This window comes from Leucoraja erinacea, chromosome 33 (assembly GCF_028641065.1).
Source record: "Leucoraja erinacea ecotype New England chromosome 33, Leri_hhj_1, whole genome shotgun sequence".
Classification (NCBI taxonomy): Eukaryota; Metazoa; Chordata; class Chondrichthyes; order Rajiformes; family Rajidae; genus Leucoraja; species Leucoraja erinaceus.
In genome coordinates this window covers 5677501-5689689 of record NC_073409.1, presented here as the reverse complement: position 1 = coordinate 5689689, position 12189 = coordinate 5677501, and the positions used below count along the sequence as shown (strand labels likewise).

The 12189-nt window shown below is 43.1% G+C and overlaps 1 protein-coding gene across 1 annotated transcript in view; it reads right to left on the bottom strand.

Annotated features, from left to right (window-relative positions):
• Positions 1-1038: 1038 nt before the first annotated feature.
• Positions 1039-12189, bottom strand: part of LOC129712575 (unconventional myosin-Va-like) — a 113572-nt gene continuing 102421 nt past the window's right edge. The window contains 6 exon segments of the mRNA XM_055661095.1: positions 1039-3866; positions 4987-5067; positions 6936-7110; positions 9245-9527; positions 10314-10464; positions 12181-12189. The exon segment at positions 12181-12189 is cut by the window's right edge and continues 81 nt beyond it. Of these exon segments, the coding sequence (XP_055517070.1) occupies positions 3714-3866; positions 4987-5067; positions 6936-7110; positions 9245-9527; positions 10314-10464; positions 12181-12189 (852 nt within the window). The 3' untranslated portion in view covers positions 1039-3713.

Sequence of the window (12189 nt, the reverse complement as noted above, 5' to 3'; positions counted from 1 at the left end):
AATGGGACATAGGCAGATGTAGATGGAGTGAGTGGACAGAAGACTTGCAAATGGACTTTAATGTCGGGGTGTGTAAGGTCAGAAACGTCATCGAGGCTGATTATTATGTAGATGGCCAGTGGCTGTAACTGAATGAAGTGGAGCGATCTATGTGCTCTGTCTAGTGCGTGATTTACAAAATCCTAGTGGGCAGGTTCAACGAGTTCAGGAAGCAAACTGCAATTTGGCCTTCATTGCAAAGGGATTGGAGTTTAAAGATTTTTTTGCAAGATTTTTTTGCAATTTTTCTGATTATGGCTGATCATATTAAGAAAGGGGAGGGTACTGTAAAGCCAGATGGATGGTTGTGGATGAAAAGGGATGAGGGGGGAAGAGAAGGATAAAAGGGAAATAGAGGATTCCCATAGGGGATAAGGGAATTCTTATCTGATACCCTTTTGTTTCCTTTACACCTCTACCCTTTGTCATTCACTCCACATCTGCCACCTCCCCCGCTCTGTATCCACCTATCACTTGTCAGGCTTTGCCCCACCCCCATCTCTCTTTTTCAACTTTCTTCTCCCCCCCCCCCCCCCCCCATCTCTATCAGTCTGAAGAAGGGTCCCAATCTGGAATATCACCAGTCCATTCCCTCCACAGATTGCTGACTGACCCGCTGAGTTCCTCCACCATTTTGTGTTTTTCTTTGCTAATTAATCTGATCGAGTCTACGTCACAAGATTAGAAATTGCTCAGCCAGAGCTGAACGCACTTCTCGGCATCCGCATACAATGGCTTCTTGCGCTTCTTGTGCTTGGTGGTGGAAGGATTAGTGGAGACAGGGCCGCAATGTGAACGCTCTTTCCTTGACCCCTGCTAATTAATAACCCCACTCATGCATTACACACTAACTTCAGACTCAGTATTGACTTTTAAATGCCACCTGAAATGACACAATTCATTAGTATTGCAGCCAAGTAGTATTTTTCTGCAATGCTTTCATTCATAAATAAATTCACACAATCGGCAAATATCAACCATATAAAAGAAGCTGGTTCATAGTGTTGAAACTTTTATTTTTACAAGTTGGACATTAATTTCCTAAGTCAATATACATTTGCCATAATGCACACAATTACTAATTGCTACAAACGGGAAAGACTAGTGTTTTCTGAATTTTTCTGTACATCAATATCATACTCAGTGTTTACTACCTGGTTAAACACAATAGTTTTTCAGGTCAATATTCCTCCTCAACAACATACTATAGCAACACACGTTTTCTTTCATGACCACTGCCGATAATTTAAATATCTCCAGCTTCTTAACACTAACCGCGAGTAATGTACGTACGTTTTATGATACAAAGAATTAAAAAGCCATATAAAGCAGAAAACTTGAGACGATATATATGTGGGGCAAAACTAAAGTGCATAAATGATATTTCAAAGGAATATGGCCTTCATATTTTGTTCAGCAATTTAGTTACTCGTCGAATTCTAAATCAATTCTAAAGTTTCACTTTCTAAACCCAGAATTTGTCAAAATGGCTTAAAATAAAAGTACTGGTTTTGGGAGGAGACAGTGTTGATGAGCGGCAACTGATAACTTAGACTTTACCGATTTCCCAGACAATGGTTTTTTTAAACTTAAATCCGTTCTGTCTATACAGTTTCTGCTCTCTTGACAAAAACCCACTTTGGTTTTTTTTAAATGATTGCCCAAAGTATATAATGCTTTTGAAAAATGTCAATTTCGGCGAATTGAGCAAACATCTGTAAGGCTCTGGGGAACTTTGTCCGTTAAGACTTAAAGACTGAAATGTGTACATCTGCAAAATGTCATGAGCAAATCAAATATTCAGTATAGTTTCAGTCAATGTTTCAGTCTGAAGAAGGGTCTCGACCTGAAACGTCACCCATTCTTTCTCTCCAGAGATGCTGCCTGTCCCGCTGAGTTACTCCAGCATTTGGTGTCTATCTTTAATGTATAGTCTGATTTGTTTTCAATAATCTTTGTGGATTAAATAAAGGACTCTGTAGATGTATACAGGGTATTTTATTAACTTCTACCCTGTGAGACTTTGAAATACCATACACCTTACAGTTAAATATTAGGTATTCTACCAGGACTATAAATAGGCACATATAATACACCATAGAGACATATAAACCATTGTCCTGAAACCAGATTTCTGAAATTGGCTGGTTGGTTCATGAATTAAATAACTTAAAATATGTAAACAATGAAGGGTAGAACAAGTGTATACATTTTGGCCACGGTGAAGTGACATTTTAAATCAAATTTATAATTCAGAGTACCTATTGTCCTTTAAAGTAAGACCTCCCAGAATTGATTCTATAGAAGAACATCCAAAGCCATTGAGCCAGTGGAATGAAAGCTGTCTAGTCAGATTGATGCCTGCATCTTAACTACTGCAACCTACATGTAACTTGACCCGAATGCCACTAAATACTGAAAAATGCTGAAAATACTGGAGAAAAAAAAAAATACTTCTACTCAGCTTGTACAATTGTCATCTTTAACCCTAATATACACAGTAACAAACAAATTAAAGAGCGAGTCCTGTATTGTGAAGTCTCCACAGATTCCAACAAGGGAGTATTTAAAAGGCCAAACGATATTGTGCCAAATACTGCAAAAAAAAAAATGGTTTTGTTCAACTGGCTATAGAAACTTAGAAAATAGGTGCAGGACGAGGCCATTCGGCCCTTCGAGCCAGCACCGCCATTCATTATGATCATGGCTGATCATCCCCTATCAATAACCCGTGCCTGCCTTCTCCCCATATCCCTCGACTCCACTAGCCCCTAGAGCTCTATCTAACTCTCTTAAATCCATCCAGTGACTTGGCCTCCACTGCCCTCTGCGGCAGGAAATTCCATAAATTCACAACTCTCTGGGTGAAAAAATTTTTTTCTCACCTCAGTCTTAAATGACCTCCCCTTTATTCTAAGACTGTGGCCCCTGATTCTGGACTCACCCAACATTGGGAACATTTTTCCTGCATCTAGCTTGTCCAGTCCTTTTATAATTTCATATGCTTCTATAAGATCACCCCCTCATCCTTTTAAACTCCAGTGAATACAAGCCTAGTCTTTTCAATATTTTTACATTTTAATCTGTTGCCAAATATCCATCTGAGAATTTGATTACTTTTGAGCGCTTTTGTGCTTTGTCAGAATTGGACCTTAAAATGTTAACTACACATACCTGCATGGATCAGTTTAAAACGGGCTTGATAAAGGCAGAATGGAGACGTGATATATTTTTAGTGACATATTGACGTTACACTGTGTGCTGTCGGATGAGTGCAGCTCAACCTATTAAAGGGACACTGGACAGATTACCGTCATATTTGGCTAGGTAAACACCAACAATGTAATCTCTAGATTATATTCTAACAGAGTTTTGTATTCTACATCATTTGTATATAGACCTTACATAAGAGTTATTCGACAAAATGATGCTATATCAGGCAGTTGTATTCCCCTTAGTTAGATATCTAACAGGTAGGTTATGACAAACCCTAATTTACAGTTGCTAACTTTGAAGTATATTCACTGAAACTGCACAAGAGCAGTCATCACTGGATTTTTACTGCAGTTGCATGAATGTGTTGGGCATTTATTTACAATGTACATTCCTTGTTAACATTGCTCTAGCTGTGTGTGTAACGGATGGATGTGATCGCTAGTTTGCAGAACCTCTCCTCAGACACGTAACAGGAAACCAAGGTTCATGCTGCCTGGAATCTGAATGCTTTCAAGCGCTAAAGAAGATGGATTGAACGGGAACGTGACGGGGAATATGTGTTTTGCATCCATTAGCAACTGCGGAGAGTCTTTTCGATTTTGTAAACGCACCTAGAGAGAGGGGATAAAAAAAAAAAATTAATGGATTATTATTGTCGGAGTCTTAACGCAATCGGAGTTTACAAATATTCCCCATAGGTTTCAGATCTCTGTACGGATTTTAAAAAATAATCAAAATTCAGACATTGAAAGGAAGGTAAATAGAGTTGCTGCCTTGCAGAGCCAGAGACCATGGTTCGATCCTGACTATGGGTGCTGTCTTGTACGGAGCTTGTACAGTGTCCCTGTGACCGCGTGGGTTTTCTCCGGGTGCTCCGGTTTCCTCCCACATTCCAAAGACGTTCAAACTTATAAGTTAATTGGCTTCTGTAAATTGCCCTTAGTGTGTAGGGTGGAATAGTATGCATTGGCTCGGCGTTGGCTCGGCGTTGACTCGGCATTGACTCGGTGAGGAAGGGCCTGTTTCCAAGCTGTACCTCAAAAAACAAAACGAGTTTAGAGATACAGCGCGGAAGTAGACCCTTCGGCCCATGCCGACCAGCGATCCCCGCACACTAACACTATCCTACACACACTAGGAACAATTTACATTTATACCAAAGCCAATTAACCTGTTACTCTTGTGTTGCCCTTCCTTCAGTGTCGTAGAGTCTAAATGCTTGAACTCCCCACCCAATATCACCATGGAAGTACATTCGCCAGAGGAACTCAGAGGGTGGTACAGTGGCGCAGCGGTAGAGCTACTGCCGTACAGCACCAGAGACCCGGGTTCGATCCTGACTACGGGTGCTGTCTGTACGGAGTTTGTACGCTCTCCCCGTGACTTGCGTGGGTTTTCTCCAAGATCTTCGGTTTCCGCCCTCACTCCAAAGACATGCAGGTTTGTAGGTTAATTGACGTAGTATTAGTGTCAAATTGTCCCCAGTGTGTGTAGGATCGTGTTAGTGTGCGGGATCGCTGGTCGTTGCGGACTCAGTGGGCCGAAGGACACATTTCTGCGCTATATCTCGAAACTAAACTAAGCTCCTGCAGTTTGAGATGGGAGCTCATCGCCACCTCCTGCAGGGCAATTAGGGGATTACAGTAGCACTGTCTTTGTCAATGGGAGCCACATCTCAACGCAAATAAAAGAACCAACACACCAATATTGGTATTAGAATTACAGTCTTACCTGAATAGTGCGTATGAATGAGGCAGTTACACGTTCTTCAAATTCGTTAACGGGAGTGTATAAATTTAAGACTTTAACAATCTGGCAAAGAAAAACAAAAATGCAGTTACCATGACATGGGTTTATACCATTTATGCAGAAAAACATGTGGGAATAAGATCATTTGATTACCTGTTGGAATCTAATTCTTCCTGACGGAACCATTCATGCCATCATCACTTAATGCATTTCTATTAGTACGCCATTCCCAATATCAAAAGATTCACGCAATCTGCTGCCAACGTGTTGGAAAACCATTATTGAACTAATACATCTTAAAGCTTGAAGCACCCAGCTGCTCCGAAGCCTTTGGCTGCTCTGGGCCTGAACTCACTGGAGTTCAGAAGGATGAGTGGTTATACTCATTGCTGAGTTACACCAGCATTCAGATCCATCTGACGTTATAAATAGATCACAGACTGCCGTCACGAGTGTGTATTGAACTAGAAAACACGGCCTTTTAGATGATTTGATTCTGTAGTGTTCAGAACCTAATCAGTTGATGGGCCCTCATTTCAAACTCTGATCTGAATTTGGAACGCAGAAGGGAGTCTGTGATGGATTTAATGCCCTTGTGTTACAGAAAGCACAGTGAGCTTTCACAGATGTCCACTGTCAAGAGACCCAGTGAGCAGACTGACTGGTTCAGTATCTCGAACGCCCAGGAATCGAGTTGGTAACCACTGCTCGCTTCATCACAGGTACCATCGAATGGAGGTGCTGCATCAAATCAGCAGCCAGGATCATCAAAGACCCACACCACACCTTGGCTACACTCTCATCTCGCTGCTACCACCGGGAGGAAGGTCCAGGAGCCTGAAAACTGTGACTACCAGCTTCAAGAGCAGCTTTTTCCCAGCAACTATCAGGCTGTTGAACACTGCACTACACTAAAGCTTAGCAACGATGATCGTATGTGGACCTCATAGTTGCACTATGGACTTTGGTCAGTTTAACATCTTTATTCATAAGTTGTTGCAGCAGAATTAAGGCATTCAGCCCATATGGATAGGACATGTTTTGGAGGGATATGGACCAGACGCTGGCAGGTGGGACTAGTGTAGCTGGGACATGTTGGCCGATGTGGGCAAGTTGGGCCGAAGGGCCTGTTTCCACACAGTATCACTAAATCTATTCCACCATTCAATCATGGCTGATCTATCTCTCCCGCTAAACCCCATTCTCCTGCCTTCTCCCCATAACCCCTGACATGTACTAATCAAGAATCTATCAATCTCCACCATTGACTTGGTTTCCACAGCCTTCTGAAGCAATGAATTCCACAGATTCACCACCCACTGACTAAAAAAATTCCTCCTCATCTGCTTTCTAAAGGTATATCCTTTTATTCTGAGGCTTATGGCTTCTGGTCCTAGACTCTCCCACCAGTGGAAACATCCTCTCCATATCCACTCTATCCAGGGCTTTCACTATTCAGTAAGTTTAAGACAGGTCCCCCCCTCATCGTTCTAAACTCCAGCGAGTCGAGGCCCAGTGCCTTCAAACGCTCATCATATGTTAACCCAATCATTCCTGGGATCATTCTCATAAGCCTCGTCTGGACTCTCTCCAATGCTAGTACACCCTCCCTCAGATATGGGGCCCTAAACTGCTCAGGATACTCTAAATAATTTCCCCCTGAACGGAATGAATGAAGGGGTTCTGGGGTCAGAGGGACCAGTCCAGGTAAGGATAACATATGAAGAACTGCAGGTGCTGGTTTACACTGAAGATAGACACAAAATTCTGGAGTAACTCAGAGGGTCAGGCAGCATCTCTGGAGAGAAGGAATGGGTGACGTCTCAGGTCGATTCTCGACCTGAAACGTCACCCATCCCTTCTCTCCAGAGATGCTGCCAGGCCCGCTGAGTTACTCCAGTATTTTGTGTGCTTATTTGTTTGTGGCTTACCTGGGCAGTAGTGATAGCGTTGCACATTGAACAGATAGCTTCGGCATCTTCATCAGTCTTCTTCTTCACCTGCAGCAGCTGGGCGGCCTGGATTAAAGGCTCCAGAGTTTCCTTGGCACCACTGGTCTGCAGGTTCTTGTCCCTCAGCCACTCCTCCAGTTGGCTCACGTTGTATCTGGACAACCAGGAAAAACAGGTCAGGACGGTTGCCAATGCAAGTTAGCAATTTGGAGACAAAATTAGTTTGTAATTAAGACATGCCACAAAACTGCAAAACTGGTTTATGGCAACTCAAACCTTCAGACTGGAGCTAATTTCGAAATCTTCTGTGGTTTGTTAAGAGGGTGAAAGAGGTTTCGGTTGAATTTCAGTTTAGTTTATTGCCACATGTACCGAGGTACAGCAAAAAGCTTTTGTTGTGTGCTAACCAAACAGCAAGACAATACACGATTACAATCGAGTCATTTACAGTGTATAGAAACATGATTTGGGAATAACGTTTAGTGCAAGGTAAAGGCTATCAAGAACAATGTTCCAGATGACACATATACAAGATGTTGGTGAGACGGCACTCGGAGTATTGTGCTCAGTTTTGGTCTCCATGCTGTAGGAAAGATTCCATTAAGTTGGAAAGAGAGCAGAGAAGATTTACAAGGATGTTGTCGGGACTAGAAGGCCTGAGCTATAAGGAGGGTCGGGCAAGCTAGGACTTTAGTCCTTGGAGAACAGGTGTCAGGGATTACGGGGAGAAGGCAGAATGGGGTTGTGAGGGAAAGATACATCAGCCATGTTTGAGTGGTGGAGTAGACATGATGGGACAAATGGCCTATCTGCTTCTGGAACTAATGAGCTGATGAAGAACGATGGGATTGGGAAAGCAGCTGAGAAAGTATCTTGATTAGATGGGCAGGTGGGCTGAGAAATGGCTAATGCAGTGTAATTCAGATAAGTGCAAGATGAGACATTTTGGGAAGTCAAACCAGGGTAGGACGTTCACAGTGACTGGTCGAGCCCTGGGTGGTGGTGTAGAACTGAGGGATCTAGGAGTGTAAGTACATAGTTCCCTAAAATTGGTGCGTAGATAGATATTGCAGTGAAGAAGACTTTTGGGCTGCTGGCCTTCAGAGAATTGAGAACACAAGTCGGTTCTGTCTACTGCTTAGTTAGCCATTAAGATGTTACAGGCAAGTTAGCAATTTTGAGACAAAACTAGTTTGCCATTAAAATACGTCACAAAACTGCAAAACAGCTGATGGAACTGTGAATTTTCAGACTGGAAATAACTTAGAAATCTTTTGTGGTATGTTATACGAGGGGAAGAGAGATGGGGTTGGGAGGACAGTTCATCTTAAGGTAAAAGCCATCAAGATGTTGGCGAGACTGCACTCAGAGTACTGTGCTCTCTTTCATTCTCCATACTGTAGGAAAGATGCCATTAAGCTGGAAAGAGAGCAGAGAAGATTTATGAGGATGTTGTCCGGACTCAAAGACAAGAGGTATAGGGAGAGGTTGGGCAGGCTAGGACTTTATTCCTTGGAGAATAGGAGTCTGAGGGATGATCGTATAGAGGTGTACAAAATCACGAGGGGAATAGATAGCGTGAATAGAAAAGGGGAATCGAGAATTAAGGATTTGGGTTTAAGGTAAGATTTAAAAGGAACCCGAGGGGAAACTTTTTTTTATTTTATAGAGGGTGGTGAGTATATGGAACGAACTGCCGGGGGAGTTGGTTGAGGCAGGCACTGTCACAATATTTAAAAGATATTTGGACCGTATACAGATAAGAAAGGTTTAGAGGGTAGACAAAAATGCTGGAGAAACTCAGCGGGTGAGGCAGCATCTATGGAGCGAAGAAATAGGTGAGGTTTCAGGTCGAGACCCTTCTTCAGACTGATGTGGGGGGGGGGGGGGGGGGCGGGAAGAAGAAATAAAGAGGCGGAGACAGTGGGCTGTGGGAGAGCTGGGAAGGGGAAGGGGAGGAGGGAGAAAGCAAGGACTACCTGAAATTGGAGAAGTCAATGTTCATACTGCTGGGGTGTAAACTACCCAAGTGAAATATGAGGTGCTGCTCCTCCAATTTGCAGTGGGACTCACTCTGGCCAGGGAGAAGGCCCAGAACAGAAAGGTTAGATTTGGGATGGGAGGGGGAGTTGAAGTGCTGAGCACTTCAACTCTTAAGTTCTTAAACAAAGGTTTAGAGGGATATGGGCCAAATACTGGGATGACTAGTGTAGATAGGGTATCTTGGTTGGCATGGACAAGTTGGGCCGAATGGCCTGTTTCCGTGTTGTATGACTCTAATGACTCACCTGATTTGCATTCCTTTGCTCCAGGAACACATATCCTTGCGGAGCAGCAGGTTATTCAGGGTGACTGAGCCAATGATATAGAACATCTGCTTGACGATTTGCTTGATGAGTTCAGGGTCCATGCCATGCTGGCACATGATTGAATGGAAGTTATTGAGCTGACGAACGATGGAGTCCAGAGTGTACGTCCCTTCATCTGCAACACTGGAGGTCCTCTTTCGCAGACCTGTCGGTTTCAGTCCCGACACTCCCTGGATAGTCTCGTGTTCCAACATACCTGAAACTATTTGTGACACCAGACTGTTAGTAACGAGGCTTTTCATTCCAAATTTCCCTTTGCTGAGAAATAATGAAGGTTGATACAAACAGTGGCGCAGCCGTTAAAGCTGCTGCCGCACAGCGCCAGAGTCCCAGGTTCGATCCTGACTTCGGGTGCTGTTTGTGCGGAGTTTGCACGTTCTCCCTGTGATCGATCTGATGGGTTTGAGCTATGGGTTTCCTCCCACGTCCCAAAGACGCGCGGGTTTGTAGGTTAATTGGGCCTCTGTAAATTGGCCCTAGTGTGTAGGGAGTGGACGCAAAAGTGAAATAACACCGATCTAGTGTGAACGGGTGATCGATGGTCGTGTGGACTCGGTGGGCCGAATTACCTGCTTCCACGCCTTCTGTGACAGTTGCCCTGCTTAAAACGAAAGAACTTAAATGTGTCCTTGTCCATTCAATTTCACCCCGTACACTAACACTACCATACATACGAGGGCCAATTTAAAATGTTACCAAAACCAATTAACTTACAATGGCTGTATGTCTTTGGAGTGTGGGGGGGGGGGGGAAACTGGAGCACCTGGAGAAAACCCATGCGGTCACAAGGAGAACGTACAAACTCCGTACAGACAGCACCCATAGGCAGGATCGAACCCGGGTCTCTGGCGCTGAGAGGCAGCAACTCTACCGCTGCGCCGACTTGATTGTACAAATCGCAACGCATCTCTTCACCACAAACACTGGTAAGAATATTTGTACTTAAATCTCATTTTCATTTTCTTGTCTCTAAACTGCATCGACTTACCAATCATTGGCTGTAGAGCATTCTCCAACACCTTGGTAAGCTGCTGGTAGATCTGAATTGCGAGATCACTTATGACCTGCCGATATTCAGCAAGGTCAAAATTCCTCAAGCAATGGTCATTCTGTCGTGGAGTATTGTGTTTCATGAATGCCTAAATATTATGGAAAATACATAATTTGTTAGTTTAATTCTCATGGCCACAGATTCTGCCTTGCATCGACAATAGATTCTTCACCCCACTATTCAACTCACCCAGAAAAAAAACCATGCCAGCCATAGACTTTAAACAGTGGCATTGAAGTTATCCATCAATAAAAGAAAAATATATATATTTTAACATGAATGCTATTTTAAAAGGCATTTGGATCTGGTGTTGATTGACAGCTCAATTTTTAACTCATCTGTGTAAAATTCCACAAGTCACATTGTAGGAGGTGGAGGATCCCTTGGGAGACTGCGTCTGGAGTATTGTGTGCAGTTTTGGTCTCCTAGTTTGAGGAAGGATATTCTTGCTATTGAGGGAGTGCAGCGTAGGTTCATCAGGTTAATTCCTGGGATGGCGAGACTGACATATGATGAAAGAATGGATCGACTGGGCTTATTATGCACTGGAATTTAGAAGGATGAGAGGAGATCTTATAAAAACATATAAAATTCTTAAGGGACTGGACAGGCTAGATGCAGGAAAAATGTTCCCGATGTTTGGGGAGTCCAGAACCAGGGGTCACAGTTTAAGAATAAGGGGCAGGCCATTTAGAACTGAAATGAGGAAAACCTTTTCACCCAGAGAGTTGTGAATCTGTGGAATTCTCTGCCACAGAAGGTAGTGGAGGCCAATTCACTGGATGTTTTCAAGAGAGAGTTAGATTTCGCTCTTAGGGCTAACGGAATCAAGGGATATGAGGAGAAAGCAGGAACTAGGTACTGATTCTGGATGATCAGCCATGATCATATTGAATGGTGGTGCTGGCTTGAAGGACCGAATGGCCTATTGCTGCACCTATTTTCTATGTTTCTAAGATCCATAGGATTAACTCTTTATTCACATCAACTGGTTGTTGTCAACAGGATACTAGAGTAATGTAATGGATCTTCTAACTTCTACAATCTGGGGACATCCAAATTTATCCACTAAATTATTCGACAGTTTACAGGTAACTAAAATGTGTTTAAGAAGTAACGGCAGATGCTGGAAAAACAAAGGTAGACAAAAGTGCTGGAGAAACTCAGCCAGTGCAGCAGCATCTATGGAGCGAAGGAAATAAGCAACGTTTCGGGCCGTCTGAAGAAGGGTTTCGGCCCGAAAAGTTGCCGATTTCCTTCGCCCCATAAATACTGTTGCACCCGCCGAGTTTCTCCAGCACATTTGTCTAACTAAAATGTGTGCTTATTAATACCCATGGTTGAATATAATCCATCTGATCAAACATTAATTCCCAACAGTTTGTCAGGAATTAAGAACCAATCCTTACACAGTATGAAATCTTACACCAATTTGCCTTCGAAATGAAGAACTGCAGTTGCTGGATAATACACAAAAGGACACAAAGTGCTGGAGCCAGCAGGTAAAGCAACATCCATGGAGAACATGGATAGGTAACGTTTCAGGTTGGGACCCATCTTCAGACTGATTTATCTTATATCATCTGAAGATGGGTCTCGACCTGAAACGCCATCCATTCCTTCACTCCAGAGATGCTGCCTATCCCGCTGAGTTACTCCAGCATCTTGTGTCCATCTTCTAATATTGCTCACACTTATTTTAAGCTAGATGATTCAACGGCAGTCAGAGCATTTAAGTAAACCCTGAGTAATTGTGTATTTATTAGATACTTTTTCACAACTGATTGTACAAATCGCAACGTACCTCTTCACC